General features: G+C 58.2%; 2 protein-coding genes across 3 annotated transcripts in view; one reads left to right on the top strand and one right to left on the bottom strand.

Annotated features, from left to right (window-relative positions):
* The window catches only part of EGFL7 (EGF like domain multiple 7), a 17527-nt gene extending 6668 nt beyond the window's left edge, over positions 1-10859 (top strand). For both annotated transcript variants that reach the window (XM_035341819.1, XM_035341820.1), the window contains 8 exons: positions 2888-3074; positions 4702-4824; positions 4969-5081; positions 5636-5731; positions 6956-7120; positions 7948-8012; positions 8318-8480; positions 10538-10859. In XM_035341819.1, the coding sequence (XP_035197710.1) occupies positions 2995-3074; positions 4702-4824; positions 4969-5081; positions 5636-5731; positions 6956-7120; positions 7948-8012; positions 8318-8480; positions 10538-10560 (828 nt within the window). In that variant the 5' untranslated portion in view covers positions 2888-2994 and the 3' untranslated portion in view covers positions 10561-10859. The remainder of the gene's footprint in view (positions 1-2887; positions 3075-4701; positions 4825-4968; positions 5082-5635; positions 5732-6955; positions 7121-7947; positions 8013-8317; positions 8481-10537) is intronic.
* Positions 10860-13502: 2643 nt separating this feature from the next.
* On the bottom strand, positions 13503-21037 carry AGPAT2 (1-acylglycerol-3-phosphate O-acyltransferase 2). Its single transcript, XM_035341697.1, has 6 exons — positions 20834-21037; positions 16912-17045; positions 16455-16630; positions 16232-16327; positions 14858-14930; positions 13503-13902 (listed from the first exon to the last, which is right to left on the bottom strand). Exons 1-6 carry the CDS (start codon positions 21019-21021, stop codon positions 13751-13753), a joined length of 819 nt encoding a protein of 272 aa, XP_035197588.1. The 5' UTR covers positions 21022-21037; the 3' UTR covers positions 13503-13750.
* Between the last annotated feature and the right edge of the window lie 205 nt (positions 21038-21242).

Genomic DNA, 21242 nt, shown 5'->3' with positions numbered 1-21242 from the left:
GGGGAGGGGGGGGGCGCATCCTCGGGGGGCGAAGGGGAAGGCGGGGAGGGGGCAGGGGGTAAAAGGGGGGTAAAAGGAAGGGGGAGAGGGCTCGGGCAGCGCGGAGGCGGTGGTGGAGAGGGGCTGGGGGGGCTGGGGCAGGAGGCGGAGAGGGGAGGGTAGGGGGCGTCCTGCCCCGGGGGGAGCGGGGCTGCGGGACCGGGGTGGCATCGCTGAGCCCCGCTGTGCCGTGCCCGCACCCTGCGGGGGGTGCTGGCACCCTGCGCTGGGTGCCCGCATCCCGGGTGCCCCCCCCGGTCCCCGCAGCGTGTCCCCATCCCCCGGTACCCACGTCCCTGCGCTCAGCTCCGCGGTGCTGAGCAGCATCCATCCCCCTGCCCCCCTGCTCCGCGGTGCTGGTGTCCCAGCCTGTGCGGGGAGCAGCTGGAAGGGGTCGGAGGGGGAAAGCCGTGTCCCTGCCGCTGGTGCTGGTGCTGACCCTCCCCAGGGGCCTGGGCTCACCTTCAGAATCAGGCCACGCTGAAATGCAGCTGGGGGGGGGGGCATCGCATCCTCCTGAGGGGCTGGATCCTCTGGCATCACTTTGGGGTCAGGCCCCCAGTCCGTGCTGCTGGCATCGCCTGGAGCTTTAGCCTGGGTTTCGCGGGCAGAGCTGGACGAAGTGCTGCTCACCTGCCTTGGGGGTTGTATTTTCCCGTGGGTTGCTGCTGCGAGTTAGAGAGCAGGCTTGGAAGCGTACTGGGGATGTTTCCGGCTGGCGGGAGAAGGACCCACAGAGCACAGGGCTGACCGAGGAGCCTTTGCTGCCCCCTAAACCAGCAGAAGCTCAGATGCACCTACTTGGTTTCACTTGCCAAGCCGTGGGGCTTCATCTCATCATTCAAGAAGTGAGAAAGACACTGAAAAAATGCTTTATTTATTTATTATTATTATTTTTTTCTCAACCCTGAAAAGCTTTTCCTTAAGTTACCTGCTCTAAAAATGGAATACGTAGTGGCAACAGGTTGGAGGATCTTCTGCAGCTTTGAAGAGGCCGATTTTCACGATTTTCATAAGCTCGTAAAAGAGACAAGTATAGACTATAATATTTTCCGCTTTCAAAACTTCCTCTGATATTAAGCAACCATCATTTTATGTCCCAGGGGAATGCTCAGACCTCTTGAGGTAGGGCAGTGCTGCGCCAGTTCAAAGGGAAAAACAACCCGTCTGTATTTTCGGCTTGTGCCCTGCGTTTCTTCCCTTCCCCACAGGGAAAGCTCCCATGGTGGTTGCAGGAATTCTGTGGGAGGACTGCGATGGTTGGCAGGGTCCGACTTGGAGGCTTCTGGAGTAGCACCACTAGCCCAGGATCTGTGCCTGCAGGGAAAATATGCGTCCCAGTATAGCTCTGGGGAAAGCCCCTGTCCGAGCAGCAGGGATTTAGTCCGTCTTTAAACACCAGTGTCCCTGGGATGTCTCCAGAAGGACTGGGGAGAAAAAATATTTCTTCACTGTTTTTTAAAAACTTTCCCACAGGTCTACCAAGATCGGCTTTCGTGGTGGTGGAGCTGTGATTTATTAATCATTAGAACATGAAATGTTCTGTTATGCTTGGAGGAAAGGTAGGAGAATGGAGGGCTGCAGGCTGCCTATCACCAAAATCCTCCTTACCTCCTCAAAGCCAGGCTCGCACCTTGGTTAAGATGGGCCCGGGCACATGCAGCTCCCCGCTGGGTGCTGGACCCATGGGGATACCTGGGCAGCCAGAGGAGCGGGGTGGTGACGTTGCCACCCCTTGCTGTGCTTCTGGAGCCAGGCCTTCAGCTTCTGCACCGGGTTCAGCGGCGGAGCGAGGTCCTGGCTGCGTTTTACAGCGCTTCGGTCAGTTCCCTGCGACGTGCAGCTTCCATTGCACAGCCAGGCCGAGCCGTGTGTCTGCTTACTGACCCTGACGAGTCCTGGTGCTGCCTAGCCAGCCTTTGCCTTGCGATATTACATGGAAACAGGCACAAGATGCTTGCCTCTAAGGGACAGGAAGGCACATAGCCCTGCCTGGCTTGGAGGAGGACTTGGACAGCTACAGGTCTACAGATTTGGGATGATCATCCCCAAAAACCTGGCGTTAGGAATTGTCCATAGAAGTTTGGGGATGAACCTGCAACTCTCCAGTCCGTCCTCATCCCACATCACCTGGGGATTTTAAAACTTTTAGGTAGCTCTGCTACCTAGCTCTGCTACCTTTAGTTTCAGAAGGGTGCTCCCTGATGTGTTGTACCCCAGTAAAGCAACTCCTTTTTCAAGGTTTAATCAGAAAGAACGATTCTTTAATTGTCATATGTCTTAGGTGGGTTTCTTTATTTCTTCCTTTAACTGCTGCCATCCGGAGGACAACTGTTTTGTATAAATTAGACACTGTGTAAATTAGATATTGTTACTGACCTTCTTCAGCCCTGTTTCATATTTGTCCTCTGCTAGAGAATCAAAGCCTCTTTATTTCCAGCTTGGTTAGTACTGGCTGCAGACAGGACATATGGCCCTTAAAGCACTTTTCTCTGGCAAGAGCTTGTATTTTAAAGAGAAGAAGATCAGATTTCAGTATGTTATGTGGTGGGAAAATGCAGCTTTACAATGCTGTATGGATTAAGAAATTACAGGCCATTGTTTTGGCCTTGCTGCCTGGAATTGGCTGCGTATTTCGAACGATGCAGGTTCCTTCTGTGCAGCCCAACGAGGGCAGTACAGCCACCACATCCCACCCTGTGTGGATGCCTCACAGGGAAACTTCTGTTCCCTTCGAGCCAGCCTGGCTGTCAACGTCACTCCGTGCCCTGTCCCCACGGCTCCATTGGATGTCATCGGCTGGGTACGGGCACCACGTATTCACACCTTTTTTTTTGCTCTGTTCCAGGGTTCCCCGCTGAAGAGTGAGACATGTGGTAGGAGCCAGCGCTTCCCACCGAGGAGTGACCCTGGTCCGTGCCGCACAGCCCAGCGCACAGCGGGAGGGGACGGGACATGCCCCGAATCGGCTGCCTCCTCTCGGGACTCGCCTTGATCCTCAGCACGACCAGCACGGAGGGTTTTGCCCGGGCAGGGTAAGCTCCTTTTTATCTGCATCTCCCAGATCTGTCACGAGCACATGCTGAGCTGTAAGGGCACGGCACGTCCTCACCCGGTGGTGGGCACCTTGCTGGGCTGGCCAGGAGCTGGGAAAAGGCTCCACAGAGCCCTCCTGGGGCAGCCACATCTCGGCAGGTCCTCACTGGGGTCTGTTTGCTGGGCCACTGAAGTGAAAAACCCCTCTAGAGAAAATACCCTGGCTCTGTTTAGCCCATGCAGGGGACACAAAGGCACTCTGGGCTTGTTGTCCAGGAGAGTCAAAAGCTAAACAGGCCCTGAGCTGTTCAGGAATTATTATTGTCCCTTTCAAGCACATCCTTGCACGAAAATACTCGTGCTGTCTTGCCATCGTGCCAGTCAAGCCTTGCAAATGAACCATCAAAGCCGGCTGCTGTCTCCCAGCTCCGAGAGGCTGCAGCGTGCAGGGGATGCAGGTATTAAAAGCCCCAGGGACTGCTGCAGCAGTTGTGGCCCATGGGAGCAGCAGCCCCAGCAATTCCCCTTCCCTTTCCTGGAACTGGGGCTGACACAGGCCCTGCATCCCAGCATGACCTGAAAAGGAACATCTCAGCTCTCTGCTGAGCCAAAGGGGGCCTAGTGCTCAGCGCCCCAGTTCCTTCCCCTGCCAAAAGGAGCTCGAGATTCGGCTCACATTTTCTACAAAGTTTGTTTTTACATTGAAATACTCTCCTCTAGCATTAAACCTTTCACATTCTGGTCGTGACTAAACCCACAGGCTGAATTCCTCTGTAGCTGCACACACTGCAGCTATAGCTTTATTATAAAATCTGCAAAGCAAACAATTGCCATTTAAAAACTGTGTCCTCTGTAACATTAACCAGTGAGGCTGAGAGGAGCTTTCTGGAGTTAATGGAAGCCATCTGATGTTCGTGTTAATTCCCAGACATCTTTATTCTAATTTCTAATCGAGCTGGGTGGCTGAGAAAAGCAAGCAAGCTCCTCAGAGGGACTGACCTGCTTGGGCTGGAAAATGTTGAAGAGAAAGAATCTTTAACTGATACCGCTTTGGCTGTTAACCTTGGGAAAGTTTTTGACTGGATCTCGGTTATCTCAGAAGGAACAGAGGGCAACTTTCCTCTGTCCTCTACCTTTTCGCTTTGAGCCTGACCCCTTCTGTGAAGTCATTAATTTTTTGGTGACCACAGAGGCATCGGGTTCAGGAATAAAAAAGTCTCGGAGAGGAAAAAATACACCTAAGGTTGAATGGTTTTAGGGGAAAGGAGGTAGTGAATGAAAGCAGAGCCCTGAGTAAATCCCCCCCTAAATCTAGGCCCCGCTTGTCCAGGACAGAGGAACTGCACAGGGGTGAGTGGACGAGGGGGCGTCAGTGCCTTTGTGCCGGGCTGGGAAGCAGGAGGCCGTGCAGCCCGCAGCGCTGCCAGCTTTGTCTCCCTGCCCCGAAACAGCCTGCAGTCACCTCTGGGGTCACTCGGCCACTGAGCCACTGCCATTTAAATAGCCCTGGGTAATTTGGGGTTGTCAGGCCGTGTCCCCAGCTGGCGTAAAACCCCTTTGGCGTGTCGGGAGTAGCGTCGGGGTAGTGTCCCAGCTGAGGCCTGACCCGCACCCCTCTCTGCTCAGCCGCAGGGCCTGCGCCGCCGAGCCGCGGAGCCGGGTGGCCGCCTACACCGAGTCCCACGTGCAGCCCGTGTACCAGCCCTACCTCACCACCTGCCAGGGCCACCGCCTGTGCAGCACCTACAGGTGAGGGAGCTGCCTGCTTTCCTGAGCAGGAGCTGGAGCCTTCCCAGCAAAGCAGCGCCCGGAGTGGTGTGGGAGCGGGACCAGGGGGCTTGGGACGGCCCCTGATGGTCTGCCCCACGGCTCAGCCCTGTCTCTGCATTGCAGGACCATCTACAAGGTTGCCTACCGGCAGGTGTACAGGCAGGTGCCCCAGCACGTGGCCTCGTGCTGTCCCGGCTGGAGCAGAGCCAGCAGCCACGCGCTCAGCTGCAACACAGGTAAGGAGGCTGCTGTGTCACCCCAGGGCCAGCGCTCGCCTTCCCTGTCTCCAGTTCCCTGTGCCCAGGTAGCTCAGGTCCCTGGATGAGACCCCAGCAGCCAGCTCTCTCGTCTACTGACACCAGTCCAATTCCCCCTGTAGGAAAGCATTTACATTTTTAGCCTCCAATAGCACAACTAAATGTGGCTCGATTTCTGATTAATTTCTATCCTTTCTCTGCTGCCTCAGAGGCCTTTTTTCCTTTGGGATTGTTTATTAACTTCATGGTCACCAGAGGATAAATAAAATGAGTAAGTCCTTTCCATATAAATCAGCACTAATGGAAGAGAAATGCTTTCAGGAGGAAATTGTGATGTGCAGCACAAAAGAAACGCCAAACACATCAGCAGCTAATCTGCCCCCAGCAGAGCTCAGAGCTCAGCACCAGCCACTTCCCAGGCCTGATGCTGCCTGAGCTGCCGGGGCTGCTGTGTGCACACACCTTTGGTGGCAGGAGAGGGGGCTAGGGACCCCGAGCCCTGCCAATGACGCTGTGTTTGATCTCTCTTGCAGCTCTCTGCCAGGTGCCGTGCCAGAACGGAGGCCGCTGCGCCTTCCCCGGCCGATGTGCCTGCCCGCCTGGCTGGACGGGGCTCTCCTGCCAGACAGGTACTGCTGCGCCCTGTTGCCCTCCTGGCCCATCAGTGGGGGACAGGGACCAGAACTGTGGCTCGTCACCAAGCCTGGTGCTACCCAGAGCCCAGAGGGGAACCTGTGTGTGAGCTCTCCACACACACACCTATGCATCCTGCGATGCCTGATGGTCCAGCCGGGAAAGCAGGGAAGCTCAGAGCTCCCTGTGTCCGTGCTGGTGCTGCCAGACGTGGAGCACAGCCCTGGTACCCACATTAACTCTTTGCTGCTGCTCCACACTGGGTCAGCACGAGCAGAAGCTGTGCTCTGCTGTGACTGCAGCAAGCAAAGGGCTTTGTGCAGAGCAGCCGTCACACTCACGGGGTCAGCCTGAGACTCTATTTGCAGTGACCCATCTCCCAGCCTTTGTAAACTCATGCTGTAAACTAAGACACCCATTTACTGCGCAGACTAAATCTGTAAACCAAAAATATCCGGCGGTGGAGGGGAAGGGTTCCTCTCCTGCGTGAGAGCAGCTCCTCGCCGGAGCGCAGGGAAATCTGGCAGAGCCGAGGCAGCAGTGTTTGTCAGCCCTTAGCACATCAGCATGGTGCAAACCACGTCTGCCATGTCTCCTGGCTTTCCACCCTCCTGTAACGCAGAGGAGGAACGTGTGGCATTGACCCACGCTGGGCAGGGCAGGGCTGAGCGCTTCGCTGACAGCTCTGGCTCCAGCGCGGGGGAAAAGGATTTTCCCACTGCCTAGAAGAGATTCGCCCGGGCGTGGGAAGCAGCTCTGCTCATTTTGCTTTGTGGGAACAGCTTTAATAACTCCCCCGTGTGAGGAGAGGTTACTGGGTTTTATACACACTTGAAAGGCTGATAGCTCCTCGCCACGGCTGGCTGGAACCAAAACCCCGGCCGTAAATCCAGGATGAGAGCCAAGCACTGCGAGAGGCAGTGCAGGGCTGCCTGCGCGCGCCTGCTCGGGGATAGTGACCACCCCTGCCTGAATTTGGACATCCCTGAGCTTATTTTTTGCTTCTGACTCTTATGTATGGGGAGACCAGAGCCGTGCCCGGTACAAATGCCAGCCTGGTCTGGGTGCCCTGGGCCCTGCCTGCGGTCCCATCGCATCAGCGTGGTTCTGGCAGGGGAGCAGCAGCACCCTGCTCGTGTGGCACCGCCATCCGCACCCCTTGCCCCCCGTGAGCATCTCCCCTCAGCCCCGTCCCCACGGAGCCATCCCTGTCCTTTCAGATGTGGACGAGTGTGCCGGCCGGAGCCACGGGTGCAGTCAGCTCTGCGTCAACACGGCCGGGAGTTTCCGCTGTGCCTGCCGGGATGGCTTCAGCCTCGCTGCTGACGACAAGGCGTGCCAGCCCACGGGGCTGGGCCCCGGGCCAGGAACCTTCAGCCAAGCAGGTAACCTTCTGCTGAGGCAGCACAGCCCCAGCTGCTCGGGGCCTTTGATGCAAGCTGGGATTACCTCTCAGCATCACAAGGTGGCTGGAGCAGGACTGGCAAGAGACGGGAGAGGGGACAACAGCCAGCACCCATCAGCTTTATTCCCAGTGACCCAGGAGACCCAAAAAAACACCCTTGTGCATGAGTTCAGCCCCTGCAAGGGTGACAGAGCCCGCTGTGGCATGCGGTGGCCGGGGATTTGGCTGAGCTCTCCGTCGTCATCGTTGTTCTTCTCGCAGGACATGTCTGGAGCCATGAGGAGCATCGGGCGCTGCTGGTGACGGCCCATTATTACTTTTGGTACGCGCTGTGACACTTCAAACTCGTACCGTGAGTAATAATGCGCTGTGGCCAGCACTGGCATCGTGAGGGCAAGACCCAGGAGAGCAGGGCAGCCCCCTGCACGTGCCCTGCCACCTGCCTGCCTTTGTCTCATGTCCAGGGTCCTCAGCAGGGACAATCCTTTGAGCTCACCATGGGACAGAGCAGAGCTGGGTGCTAACCAATCTCCTGACAACATGGGCATTTCATCCTTTAAGCATCGAAGCCTGAAACACTCCCCCACTTTGTTCTAGGTACTCCAGCAGCCAGGAGAGGAGTGCTCACATAGCTCCAGGTCTAGGTTCCTGTGCCTGGAGCACTGGATCTGATTCCTGAACCCTGGGGTTCCCTAGGAGGGGAGCAGCAAGCAGCAGTGCTTGGCCTGAGCCCAGCACATCCCACTTCACCTCGGATAAATTTAGGGTTTTTGCTAACTGACCTTTTCTTGGTCATATTTTTTTCAGGTCCCTCCAATGAAATGAAGGAAGAAATGAAAGACCTGAAGAACAGAGTAGAAGCGCTGGAGGAGGTGGGTGTTCGGTGCACCCCTCTGCCCCTTCCTTCCCTGCCCAGCCATGGCCCACAGCCGTGCACAGCCGGCTCCAACCCCGGGCTGTGTGCAGCCAGGCTTTCCTTCCACCCCTGCTCTATTTTTAACGCCACGGCGGCCTCACGCAGGCAGGGATCAGGCAAGGATCCCAGCTGTGCTCCACGCTGCCGCAGAGCCTCGCGGCGGCTCTTGCAGCATGGTGTCCCTTTGAACACAACCAAACACCCTGCCAGCACTCCTCCTGGCTGGGGAGGGTATGCTGACGGCTCCCCTTCTCCCCGCAGAAGCTCCAGCTGGTGCTGGCCCCCTTCCACAACCTCGTGACTTCTGAGCCCGAGGACATCGGCGCAGACCCCATCAGCCGGCTGTCCCAATCCCTGCAGCAACTGGACAGAATCGACTCCCTGAGTGAGCAGATCTCCTTCCTCGAGGAGCGGCTGGAGACATGTAAGTGCCTGGAGAAGAGGGGTGGGGGGTTGCACTCCACCCCTCCACATTTCTCCCCACACAGTCAAGAGCCACTGAGCCGGCCTCAGACCTCAGACTGTGGCTGTGCTCCACCAGCAGCCTGGGGCTGTTTGTGCCGTGGTGCAGGGAGGAGGCACAGAGGCTGGCCACAGATGCAAGCCAGCCAGACCAGTAACACACACGCCACTATTAATCTCCCCTCAAACTCAAACTCAGCAGCCTGTAATTAATAAAAGATGAACACGAACAGCCCATTAGCTTCATTTCTAAGATGTCTTTATGGCTGCAGCATCTGATTGCACATGGAAACATGGCTCTGAGGCAGAAGCAGAAGGAGCCGACCATGAGCTCACACCTCAGTCGGCACCTTCACCAGCTCTGTTCCCTTCCTGTAGCATTGTAACTTAGTCCAGGGTGAAATGAAAAGAATCCCAAACTTGTAGGAAATTAATAGCCCAAAAAGTCAATCAGGAAAGTTTAGGGAGCGTGCTGAAGCTGGCAGATTTATGAGCCTGGGAAGTTTTAGGCATGTTTCTTCTGGAAGTCTATAGAGCAATCCTTCGCCATGCAGCACACCAGAGAAAGTGCCTTGAGTAGCAAACTGAGCAGAGGGGTTACACGGAGAGACTAAGGGACAGCGAAGCTTCAGGGCATATCCAGTCCCAGCTCACTGCTTGTGGTAATGGCTTGGATATAAAAGACTTCAAAGAGCTTGCTTGAAGCTTCAAATTGACCCTTTCAAAAAAAAATCTCAGAAAGGGGTAATTGTCAGAACCACCAAGTGTCACACAGCAGACCAAGTTTCCTGGTATTGTCCTGTCCATACTATTAGTGACAGCAGCGAGGAATGTGAGTAACATCACAAGGTAACGTGGATTTCTTCCAAGGGATGACTCCAGAGTCCTGAAATTAGCTTCTGCCAAGCCTGTTCCAGCAAGCAAAGCGTGCTTTTGTCCCTCCCCTGTTCTTGGAAGTCCCCAGAGGACACAAGACCGTTCATTCTCTCCAGTGAGCGGTGGGGTTTGCAGGGCATCCCATGGGGAGTTACGTAGCCATCCATTCTCTGTGTTTTGTGAAGCATAACACAAAGGTATAGCTGCACCCCTCAATTCTCTGCATAGTGGGGCTGTGTGTAAGCCCTAAGCAACATCTCCTCTTCCTTAAACCACCGGTGAAGGCATGAGGTCGGATCTCAAGCCGTAACCACTTGAGCCCCTCCAAGCCTGCATTGCCCCGCTTAGCACAGACCGTGTCAGCGCTCAGCGGGCTGCTGACAGCCGCTGGCAGACAGGCTCACCGCTGTGTTGGCTGCTCTGCGGTCACAGCTCCATCCCCAGCCCACGAAACCTCCCTGGGCTCCTCCTCGGGCCAGCCGAGGCGCTGGGGGTTTCAGCGACCAGCCTGCTTCCAATTACTGTCACCCAGAGCCACGGGCTGCGGTCAGGACAGGCCGGTCCCAGGCAGCGTTATTGTCACTGCTGTCCCCGCCTCGGGACGCTTTGTGCAGGACTCCCCAGGCCCAGGCAGGGCTGGCGAGGGCTGTGGCACGTGGGGGAGGTGAGTGCCACGCTCCCAAAGGCAGGGGGAGGGAGCCGGCAGGGCGTTGTTTGGCAAAGGGAAACCAGTAAATACGGGTGACATTTATAAAGGTCTAGGTCAGCCTCGTCGTTCTGGGGGAAGGAGGCAGTGAGAGGATTTAGCACGTTCTGGAAGATGGGGATTGGTTATGGCCAGCACAGGAAACCCTGCGCCTCTGTGCCCATCGCAAGCTTGGTTGGAGGCATCTGGTGCAGGGTTTGCCTGCACGTGCTGAAAGGCTGACTCTTGGTGGGTGCAGCCTGCTGTAACAGGTTGTAGTCGTGTGATACGAGCCCCCAGGGAGTCAGGCAGTACCCCCCAGTCCTGGCACACACACACATCTCATGCCAAGCAGTGAGACAAGATAACTGCACGAGCTACGAGCCAGTCGCTGCCACCACACCAAACCCCGGCTAACAACGCTGCTGGCTTTATTTATTTATTTTTCATCTTCCCAGGTTCCTGCAAGAATGAACTCTAGCTGAGCGCCTGACGAACTGGAAGAAGCGGAGTGCATCCGTAGCGTTTATCTCACTCTCCAGCCACAGGCTGGGGCTGAAGCCACATCATCCACAGGAAGACACAGGGTAGCAGGAGAAGGCTGGTTTCCCATCAGCATCTCTGGCGTTTTCTCTTCCAACTCACCTTACCAAAGGTCACGCAGTTACTTCCAAACTGGACTCCTAACCTCGAGCATCCCGCCCCACTCCTGCTGGAGGAGGGGCAGACAATAAATGCCTTACCTCGTGCCGTTAGCGGTGCCTGAGTGGCTCTACGTGAGGCCGTGTGGTGCTTGGTGGTGTCTGGCTTTTACTTGGCGTCACCCAGAGACATCGCCCATGGAGCCTGGGGCATGGGGGGGGCTGTGCTGCGTGCCCAGCTCTAATTCCCAGCAGAGCACAGCCCTGACCTGGGCAGGACAGTTGTCCTCCACGTGCCTCCAGACTATTCTTGGACTTTCTCCCAAAGAAGGTGCAGACAAGGCAGGTGCTTTTTCAAGCATTTGGAGGGCTGTGGATTTGTGGCAGGGGGCAGCCCCAAGCCAGGAGGTGCTGCAGGGAGGGATGGGTGCAACTGGTCCCTGCAAAGATACTGCACGGGGCACGTACAGGAATGGGTGCCCCTGCTGCGGCACCTGTCCTGCCCTTGGGGACCTTCCTCCCTCTGCAGCCAGCACTGGAAGGGGGCTGCTGCTTTGCGTCTCCTTAGGGTAGCTGCTGCAGCGGCTTGCTCTGAAATTACCTGCTTAGCTCAGCCCTCTGCACCACCCCCGTGCCCTGTAGAGCAGTACAGACAATGCTTTTACACGGGCCTGAAGGCACAGAGTCTGGTTTTACCTGCTCTAATGCAAAACCTTTCCCCATGACACTCCCATCATCCACGCAGAGCGGACAGCGACAAACCTGTGCAGCTCAGCCATGCCAACAGGATGATGCCAAGCAGGGGACCAGTCCTCTGCACAGCTGGATTTGGGGCTGAGGGCTGACAAATCCATTTATTTACACTGGCACAGTGCTGGCTATGGGGGTAGCCGGTCTCTCCCCGCCCTACTGTTGCTTCCTCATCATCTGGTGCAGCACACGCCGCCTCCCAGCCCTGTTTGCTCAAGGCCAAGGTCGCAGGTGCAGCAGAGCAGATGTGATTGACCCTGTACAAGGCTTTCCTACAACCACAGCTGCAGGAGGAGCCACGTGGGTATGGCCATGCTGCAGGGTTGTAATAAAATAAAGCCTCCTGCTGTGCACACGGAGGCTGTGGACTTGTTACAGGGCCCTGCTTTGAGATGGGTTCCTGACCACAGGGGCAACACCTCCCCTCTCCCACCAGGGCAGGTCCCTGGGGGTCTTCGTCCTCCTGCCTCAGACCAGGCAGGGGCTCAGCATGGAGTTATCAAAACAAGGTTGTAAAATTGCCACCAGATCACCAAACCCTCCCTGACAGGTCAGCATCGCTCCTCCTGTGACAGCGTTCCTCCCCCAGCTCCCACACAAGACCAGGACTCTTCTTTATTTAAATAACCAAAGGTGTACTTTTTTTTTTTTTTTTAAAGCAAATACATTATTCTCACCCCAATTTAAAGCGAGCAGCAGACAAGGCACAGAGGCACCCCTCCCTCCTCCCAGGTGCTGCAGGAGTCACCCTGTGGCTGCTCTCCTGGGACCTGTCTGGGTTTAACCTCTCTGACAGCCGCTCGTCTGCCGCTCTTAACAAAGTGCTGGTTCAGTTTCCGTCCTCCCACCCCGACCCATCCCACGGGTCTGACACCTGAGACTGTACCGTAAGGCCCCTCGATAAAGCCCCAGCACTCCCTCCCCTGGGGACTGCTGGCTGTGTGGGACCCCCTGCCTCAGCCAGGCAAGGCTTTATCCCCAGAAATGCCCTGTGAGCCTGCTTCCACCAGCGCAGCCACAGACAGGCTGCAAGACCTTGGTTGTATGGGTTACCCAAGCAGCCCCAGGGGGCTCACCTCAAGGTGTTGCTCCCTGCTCCTTTAGCAGGGGTGTCAAAGCCACCCTGCACCCTGGAAGCACCTCCGTGAGCCAGCCCTGCTCTTTTCAGAGGCCATCGGTGCTCCTGCAGCTCCCAGCAAGGGATCCAGGAGCCCTCCTGGTCCGCTACCCTGAGCACAGGGGAAACCCCGTTAGCTGAACTCCTGCTCTGAGCATGGAGCTTATTTCCCCCCGGGGGAGAGCTGAAGCCTTCCAAGCTGCGTTGCTCATTACAGATGCAGCTCACACACCCTGTGGCTCCTCCTGAGTTTTGCATCTCTCGGAGCAGCAGCTCCGCTGAGATCAGCCCACAGACATGGGAGAGGCACCATCTTTCGGCCAGTGCTGACCATGACAAGACGGGTGTGACGGAGCCCTCTGCATCTGGAACAAGTACCCGAGGCACCAGCATGTTTACTGCGAGGGGGTCGAGCACACAGCACAGCAGGGAGCTGGCAGAAGTTTGCACCAAGGAAGCACTGGGACAGCCCAGGTGCGTGTCCCGCAGTGTCCAAAGGCCCCATGCTCTCCCCTTTCCAGCCCACCTGAAGTTATTGGCCCTAGGAGCTTTCCACAAGTGCAAAAGGCTTGGCTCAAAAGTGCCTGGGCAATGCAGAGCCCCAGCACAAGACGCTGCTGAGACCCAAGGGCATCTCTCAGAGACAGTTGTGAGCTCTGCCCTGCCCGGGGAGGACACCATGCTCCTGCCACACACGGAGTTGGGCTTTTTACCCAATTTTCAGCCTGGTCTGAGCAGCATCACGTGCAGATATGCATTGCTGCCTGGTGGCTTTCCATCTGGGGCTGTACAGGGCCAGGCCAGCACCTAACACAGGCGTGGGGACATGGGGCAGTGCCCAGCCTCCAGCCAGGCCTTCTTCATCGCCCCACAGCAGCTGTCCGAGCTGGGGAACTCACCTCTCTGGTCATTGAGCCCTTTGGTAGCACAAGTTTGATGCCTGAGAAATACAGAAAAAGGAGACGTTTCATTGCAAGATAGTGTACCCAGAAGAGAAATCCACTCAATGGGGAACCTCAGCGCTGGCTCAGCACACCTCGTGTGCCAGTCCACGATGTCCCCAGAGTTAGAAGTCACTGCAGAGGAAGAGAAGTTCCTTGGGTATTTGGCAACAGACAGGTCCCTTCAGCCACCACCGCACGGTGACACCACTGGAGAAGCATCTAGGACGAGTCCTTCACCTCGCCTGGGCGGCCGGACAGCCTGAAGAGGGTCTCCCTCATGGTGCGGTAGCATCTGTCGGTAAGGTCAGAGACATCGTCTGACGTCAGGCCTTTGGTCTCTATCGGAGGCAGAACCTCGACCTTGATTTTGCCTGGGAAGACAAGAAGAGCCTGTGAGAAAACCCCACGCGATGGGAGCGCTGCTCTCCGCCCTCCTGGGACACCTGCACCCCCTGCCCAGCCCTCACACCCCAGGGCTCCAGGCACCCACCCTCAGGCATCCGCCCCTGCCAGAGCAGGGTGCGCTGCCCTCAGGGGAAGAGATCGCTCTGGGAATTAGGCCCCGTCCTGAACAGCTGCACAAAGCAAACAGCGAAGCATTTCCCATGCCCCAGTCTGCAGGGCAGGGCAGGGGAAGCTGCAGGTTCTGGCAGCGTCGTGCTTTGGGTTAGGTCCTTCTGCTTTGGAGGAGCTTAGCCCATGGGCACGCCCAAGCCCTGGCCACATGGTTGGGGTTTAAATTCACATCAGGACCCACCACTCTCCTGAAAGACTGCAGGAGCAGCTGCTCAGCAGGGTTTTCAGCCAAGGTTGGGGCGAGCACGCAGGGTTCAGCCTGAGCCAGGTGCTCCTTCCATCTGCTCGTACCCGGCCTCCTACCTTTGGCTGGCTCTGCTGAGCCAGGCGCGGAGCATGCAGAGCTCCCAGAACTAGAGCTACTGATCCAAGCTGGTTGAAAGCCAACTTTCTGCCCAGCACTTTCACTGACAGCCTCCCGAGCATTAATACAACTTGCAGAGGGGTCCCTGCTCTGAAAAGCCGGGAGGCAGACCATGCTTGCTTCTTCCCCAAAGCCCGAGCCCCCACCCAACGCCTCCTGCTGTGCCAGCTATGAGAGGGCGAGGTGGTGCCCCATTCTTAATGAAAACTTGGCATATTTAATCGCATTCTTTCCCGAGTTAACCCAGCCCAGGCTCCGGTGCCAAGCGTTTGAACTGCCTCCACACATCTGCCAGCAGGGCTCCTCCTGCTCAGCACCGCTTCCCTCCCACCGTATCTCCACATGGAGATGGCATCGCCCCCGTCTCTGGAAGGTTTCTCTCGTACCTGACGTGAATAGATTCTTCTTTGGGTTATAGAAGGTGGTGAAGGAGGAATACACCACGGGGATCACCGGGACCTTGGGGAAGAAGAGGAAGAAGTTACTTGCACTGCAGCATCTCCGCAGCAGCCCAGGGCAGAGACAAGCCACGAGTCCCAGGCAGCGGGGCTGGCTCTGGGCCATTTGGGGCACACAGCCCCACAGGGGAGGCTACACTTCAGCCTCAGGTAGCACTCAGCCTGGCTCCTCCCAGGGCAGGCTTCGAAACGCAGGTCGTTTCCAACCTGTAAGCATTATAAGGTGCCTGTTTTGACAGGCCTTCTGTGCTGGGTAAGCACGAGCGTGGGGCAGGCCAGGTGCTGTGCCTTCAGCTGCTACGGGAGGGCGTCATCAGCTGCAGCCCGTTGTTCCCAGGGGAGCCTCCGACAGGCAGAGGCACAGCCGGGAGGGCAAGCACAGAGCCCCGGTGTTTTAGGGGTGGTAACACAGACACGATCTGCGGCCGGTGACTCACGGGGAGTGTAAAGAGGTGGGTGCCGTTTCCGCCAGCAGCCTTTCCCACTGCCCCCACCACCCTGCCGGGGTTGCATCAGCCCTGGCAGGAGCAGGGATGGCACAAGGCAGGCTCCACCTGGGCTTGTACCAACCCCCCGGGGCTCCGGTTGGACACCACCACTCCTCTAGGAGTGCCGACAGCCCAGAGCCAAGGAGCTGTTTGTTCCCCCGCTGACTGCTCACTGCTCTTGTCATTTTGGGGAGGGAAGGCATGTAAGACAATGCAGAGCAGTGCCATGTGGCTGCCTGGGAAGAAGCAGCTTTTTCTACAAAGAGTGAGCCCAGATGTTGCTCTGAAGCACGAGCATTAATAAACGCAAATCAACGCTATCCTATCGCAGTCTGGAGGATTGAGAAAGGAATCGACAGCTTTGGGATCCTCCAGGAGAGCTCTCGAGGTTCTGGGCCTGCCGGGCTCCCTGCCAGGGGTGAGCTCCGCGCTGCGACCGCTCTGCCAGGAGCTGCCCACAAGCCAGCCCGGAGGACCTGGCCCTAAAGCAGTTCTGTTCAGGGGTTAGGTATGCCCTTCCCCGTGCTCTGCCCTCCAGATGGGACACCAGGACCACAGTGCTGGGGTGGTCAGCACAGGGGACAAGGCAGCTTCTCCTCTGCCTGCAGCCACCCACTCCAAGGGGTCGTGTCACTCCTGCAGGGGAAGGGAGAGGCCCTCAGCTCTCGCTGGGCAGTGCTTGTGACACCTAATGGTGGTTTAACAGAGGAGCACAGCTCGCTTCAGAGCAAAGAGACCACACCACTGCACGACCAGTCTGCAATGCCACTGCAAAAGCTTTCAGGGTCCCCAGGCAGGGGCAAAGCGCTGTTACCTGTGCCTGGACGGCGACGTGAAACGCTCCCTTCTTGAACGGCAGCAAATCCCCGGTGCAGTTCCTCGTGCCCTCTGGGTACACCCACACCTTCACCTGCACGCGGGGAGATAAGGCTCTGCTCCAGCAATCCACTCGCAGCACTCCCTTCCTGCCGGCTGAGGCAGCAGCAGGACTGCCACGTCCCCCACGCCACCCTGCCGAGGGCCAGGGTCACACTCACGTTATCGGTCGCCATAGTCTTGGCCACCTCCGCCATCACCATCTTGGCACTGCTGGTGCTCTTCCTGTTGATGAAGATGACACCACCGAGGTAGATGATGAGCCCCACAGTGCCGGCGTACATCAGCTCCTTCTTTCCCACCTGGACACAGTCGTCGGGCAGGACCTCCATCAGCCCTAACGTGATGGCAGAGGGTGAGACCCAGCAGCCACCCCCTTCCCAAGCGCCTGCACTTGGACGGGACAAGAGACACGATCCGAGGCGGGGAGGGGAGTGTGATGGCTCAGGGCGAGGGGAGACCCTTCCTGAATCCAGCACTGAGAGAGAAAGCTGGACCAGCTGCCTCGGTAGCGTAGACCAGTGCCAGGGCAGGGGGGCTGCGTGGCCAGGAGATGCCAGCAGGGTTTCCCAGGTGGCGAACAAGAGAAGCGCTCCCTCCCTCGGGCCAGCTCCTCACCCATCATGTCGAGGATGCTCTGGTGGTTGGACACGATGATGGCAGGGCCCTCCACCTCGAAGTTCTCCAGCCCTTTCACCTCAAACCTCAGGCCAAAGAAATACTTGAAGGTCTTGACTACAGTTTTGATGATCCTGGGGAAGAGAAGAGAAGAACGGTCAGACAGCAGCAGGGCAGGGGTGTAACAGGGTCTGCTGCACCGTGCAGCACCAGAGCGGGTGGAAGGAGATGAGAATTGTGTTACAGCCAGCCTCCAGTCTCATTTGCCCTTGGTTCACCTAGGTGCCTGTCCTGCATGACTGGTCCCATGTGCCCGAGGTGCTTCGGTTGCTAAGCACGGTCCTCTCTAGCGGGGAAATTTTACTGGAAGCCTGGAGGAAGCCGATTGTAACGTCGAGCCTGGACCGCTCCTGCTGCTGCCAGCCCCATCCATTTATTGCTGCTCGTTTCCCTCCACGTCACAGTCTGCTCCAACGCTACCAACGCTTTCCTGCTGCAGTCAGCAGAGCCCCACAACCTGCTCTGACAGCTCTTCTAGGAACTGCCACTCCCCAGCTCACGGCCGACCGCCTGCACCTTTCACCCGAGGAATGCTCCGCTGATCCTGCCCACTGCAGGTGCTGCTCAGCAGGACTACCAGTACTGGGGTGTCCTTACCCTAGGGGAATCCAAGAAAGGAGGAGAACAAAGGCAAGAAGCGCATCCTGGTACAACGAAAGGAGGCAAGCAGTAAATGGGATGCTTCCCATGCGGTCTGACCTCAGGGAAGTGCCCCTGGCAAACCCATCTTCAAGCCAAGAGCTTCCTCCTGCCAGTTCGGTCCCCCCGTGGACCTTCAGGTCTGTCCACCAAGCTCTTGGCTTTCTTCCCCGGTGTCTGAAGGTCAGGGGCTGGCAGGAGGCACCTGCAGCTCAGCTCAGCCCTGCCTGTGGGCTGCCGTGCCCTTGCTGAGCACGGACAGCCCGGGCTCAGTGGCCAAGCCCCTGGCAGCCCATGGGAGCAGGACCCATCGCCACCGCCCCTGGGCAGGTGGGAGCTGGGGACCCTCCAAGTGGGACAAAGGACAAAGGCAGAAGCTGGCAGCACACGAGGGCTATTTTGGGCAGGGGATCAGCCATTTGCCAGGATGGGAGGCGGAGGAGCTGGCACATGAGCAAAGCCCCCAGGAGCAGCCACCAGCACAGCTCTGCCTCCCCTAGAGCAGGTCTGTGAGCTGACCTGCCTCCAGCAGCACCCAGACACCCCATACCTTCTCCCTGCAGACACAGGATGGAGCTTCCCTCCCCGCAGGAGGGGAAAGAGGGACAACATCAGCTTCTCCCCCACCACGGGGTCCTGCTGGAGGGATACACACCACCACCCACCCGGGAATCATCTCCGTCACCTGGGATGGCAGGTGAGCAGCCAGCAAGCATCTCACCCTAGCTTGGCAGCAGCTCCCAGCATCTGTTCCCCAGAAGTCTCCCCCATCCCCGCCGTCAGCTCTTCAGCCACAAGCTCACATCCAGACAACTTCCCTGGCTCGCTCCTTCCCACGGTGAGGGCTGTCTTTCCGTGGGGTGCCCTGCCATAACAGGTCCCCGGGGCTCTGGCTTTAGCACCAGAGTTCAGGGCAGGCCAGTGGCCGCGGGTAACACTGCTGCGTGACACAGCTGCTATCAGCCCCCGGCACGCAAACCAGCTGCAAAGGTCAGAGCCGCACCCAGGGAAGGGAGGCACAGAGGCACAAAGGCTGCAGGAGCGAGGGGAGCACGGCCCGGGCAGGGACAAGGGGCAGGTGAGGAGCGACGAGGTGACACAGACCGCTGAGGGCACGTTGGAGGCCACGCCACCGGCCTGACCTAAATCCCACTTCTCCTCCCTTCTGACTGCCAACCAAAGGAGAGGTCGCTGCTCTGGAAGTCACGCTGTTCGGAAGCTGCCGGGAGAGGCTGGTTACACATTACTCAAGAGCAAACCATCCAACTTCCTCCTGCCAGTAAGGAGCGAGCGCTTCCTTGCACAAGATGTGGCCTGAGCTGCTGAAAGAGGCAAAGGGGCAGAGCTCGGAGCAAGTGAAGAAGAACCGGGTGACTGGCAGCCCTGCTTCAGCAGGCCACGTCACCCACGGGGCTATGCAGATAGGTCCTACCCCTCTCCAGCCGTGCGAGCAGCTTCCCTGCTGGCGTGGATGACCCTGACTTGGCGCAGCCGCAGCTGCAGGCAGCTGTAAAGCTGATGTACTTGTTGCTAGGCACAAGGAGCTAGTGGATAAATGAAATGGGAACGTGCCTTTCCAGCACATCTGCAACAGCTCGAGCCTGAAATCCAGCAACCCCGGCCTCACACGCTCCACAGCCTGTGGCAGAGGCTTTTTTAGGATCCTCTGATTTTGAAGGATTAACGCAGGCTGCTTACCAGATTGGAAACTCTCTCGCAAGAGGTTTCACCACTAGATAAACAGATCTATCTCTATCAGGCACGGAGGGCAACCTCATCCAAGTCACAGCAACTTGGCGCTGGAGCCTGTAGCGCAGCAAGGACAGGGCGTTCTGCGCCAGGCAGCGACGCCGTTATCGCCGTCTGACCACCAGCATGTGCTCTCCTTCCTCACGGCGGTATAAACAGCCTGGGAGACTGCAGAAATAAGGAGCTCATTAGATCACCTCAGCCACAGACCTCCCAGGAGCTAGGAGACACGACCGGGATCATCAGCCAGCGCCAGCGTGTGGAAACCATGGGCTTAAGTTACAGGAAAAGGGTGGTTCTGGCCAAAATTCAGCTCCGAGTTTCAACAGGAGAACTGTTCAGTGCAAGGAGTTCTTGTTCCCAGCAAAGTTCATTTTGAGTTTTACAGATTTTAAAAGTTTTAAGGGTGGAAAAAAAAAAAAAAGGAAAAGGGTGTTTCCATAACTGACATCACAAATTCTATCGGTTGCAGGGTTGGCTGTTGACTCCTGGGAGGAGGAGACCTTGTGCTGGAAAGGTTCTCCGGAGCAAGCCGGGGAAGTCAATGCCCGAGTTGGAGCTGAGCAGGAGGCCCCGGGGCACAGAGTGGTTTGTAACGCCCGCGGCCAGGCCATCGGGGCGCATCGCAGAGCATGGCCCGGGGCAGGGCAGGGCGCAGGAGGCAGCGCGTCCCGCGTCGCACTTCCTCCCGACACCGCTCGCTCCACCCCGCGCGGGGCACTGGGAGCTGCATCACACCCCGAAGCAGCCAAAGTCCAGCTCCACCGGCTGGGACGCTGCCCAGCCTTTGATCCACGAGGATCGGGGCACCAGAGCTCCCCTTTCACCCCCGAGGAAAAGTTGCCCCCTCCCTGCCCGCAGAACTCAGCCTGTGGGGGTAAAAAGAGAAGCGAAGCGGGGCTGACAGTGGGGCCTGCTAGCCACCAGCAGCCCAAATGCTCACGTAGAGGGAGGATTTAAGTGCTAACCCTGCCCCTAAAACGTTCCTGTGCCTTCACCCGCACAGGGGCTGCTCCTCTCCAGGAGCACCCCGGGCTCATCCCCACACACCCCGGGATGGCTGTGGCAGGACCCAAAGGCCACCAGCACGCCCTGGGCAGCTGCTTGGCAGCCAAGTTCTTCGTGCTGCTCCCCAGGCAGAGCACAGGGGCGTTTTAAATGGCACAGCAACAGCTTTTGGAGGAGAAAGCACTGCTGGTGCCCAGCCTTCACCAGAGGCATGCCAAAGGGAGAGCCCCAGCATCATCCCACCTCCCCACTGGGGTCCGCAGACACAAGGACGGAGCAGGGGGCAGGCAGGGGGGCTCTGAGCCCCCCCGCAGCCCACCCTAAAGCCTGGAAGCCACCCCCGGTCTGTGCTCCGAGCCATCTCCCGCAGCATCCCCGCAGCGTGGGCGGCACAACCGCGGCTCCCCGCCACCCACGCGTGTCCCGGGGCTCCCCCGCGAGGCTCCCCCTTAACCCGGGCACTCGCCTCATGTTCTTGACGGTTCGCCCGCCGTTGACCAGCAGGCAGACGGGCGCCGTGAACGCCGAGCAGACGAAGAAGAGCAGGTAGTAGAAGCCGATCCGCAGCGCGAAGTTGACGGCGGGGCTCAGCTCCATCAGGACGTGCAGCAGCAGCAGCACCGCCGCGCCCCACAGCAGCCAGCCCAGCTCCATGCTGCTGCTGCTCCCGCTCCCCGGGCCCGCTGAGCCGAGCCGAGCCGAGCTAAACCCCGGCCGCCTCCAGCCGCTCGCCGTGGGCTGCCCCCGCCTTATGTGGGCGGTGCGCCCGGCCCCGGCCCGGCCCGGCCTTGCCCGGCCTCCCCGCCCGGCCCGGCCCTCAACCAGGCGGGGAGGGACCGGGGAAGGCGGCCGGGGGCGTGCCCGGGGCGGGGGGG

Source organism: Oxyura jamaicensis, chromosome 17 (assembly GCF_011077185.1).
Source record: "Oxyura jamaicensis isolate SHBP4307 breed ruddy duck chromosome 17, BPBGC_Ojam_1.0, whole genome shotgun sequence".
Taxonomy (NCBI): Eukaryota; Metazoa; Chordata; class Aves; order Anseriformes; family Anatidae; genus Oxyura; species Oxyura jamaicensis.
This window is presented reverse-complemented; position numbering and strand designations above follow the sequence as displayed.

What these genes read in the sequence shown, in the direction of transcription:
- AGPAT2 (XM_035341697.1), bottom strand. Translation starts at nt 21,021, where the DNA reads ATGGAGCTGGGCTGGCTGCTGTGGGGCGCGGCGGTGCTGCTGCTGCTG. An exon ending in CGAACCGTCAAGAACATGAG is followed by an intron (nt 17,046 to 20,833) that starts GCGAGTGCCCGG and finishes TCTCTTCCCCAG; the next exon opens with GATCATCAAAACTGTAGTCA. An exon ending in GAAGAATCTATTCACGTCAG is followed by an intron (nt 13,903 to 14,857) that starts GTACGAGAGAAA and finishes TTGTCTTCCCAG; the next exon opens with GCAAAATCAAGGTCGAGGTT.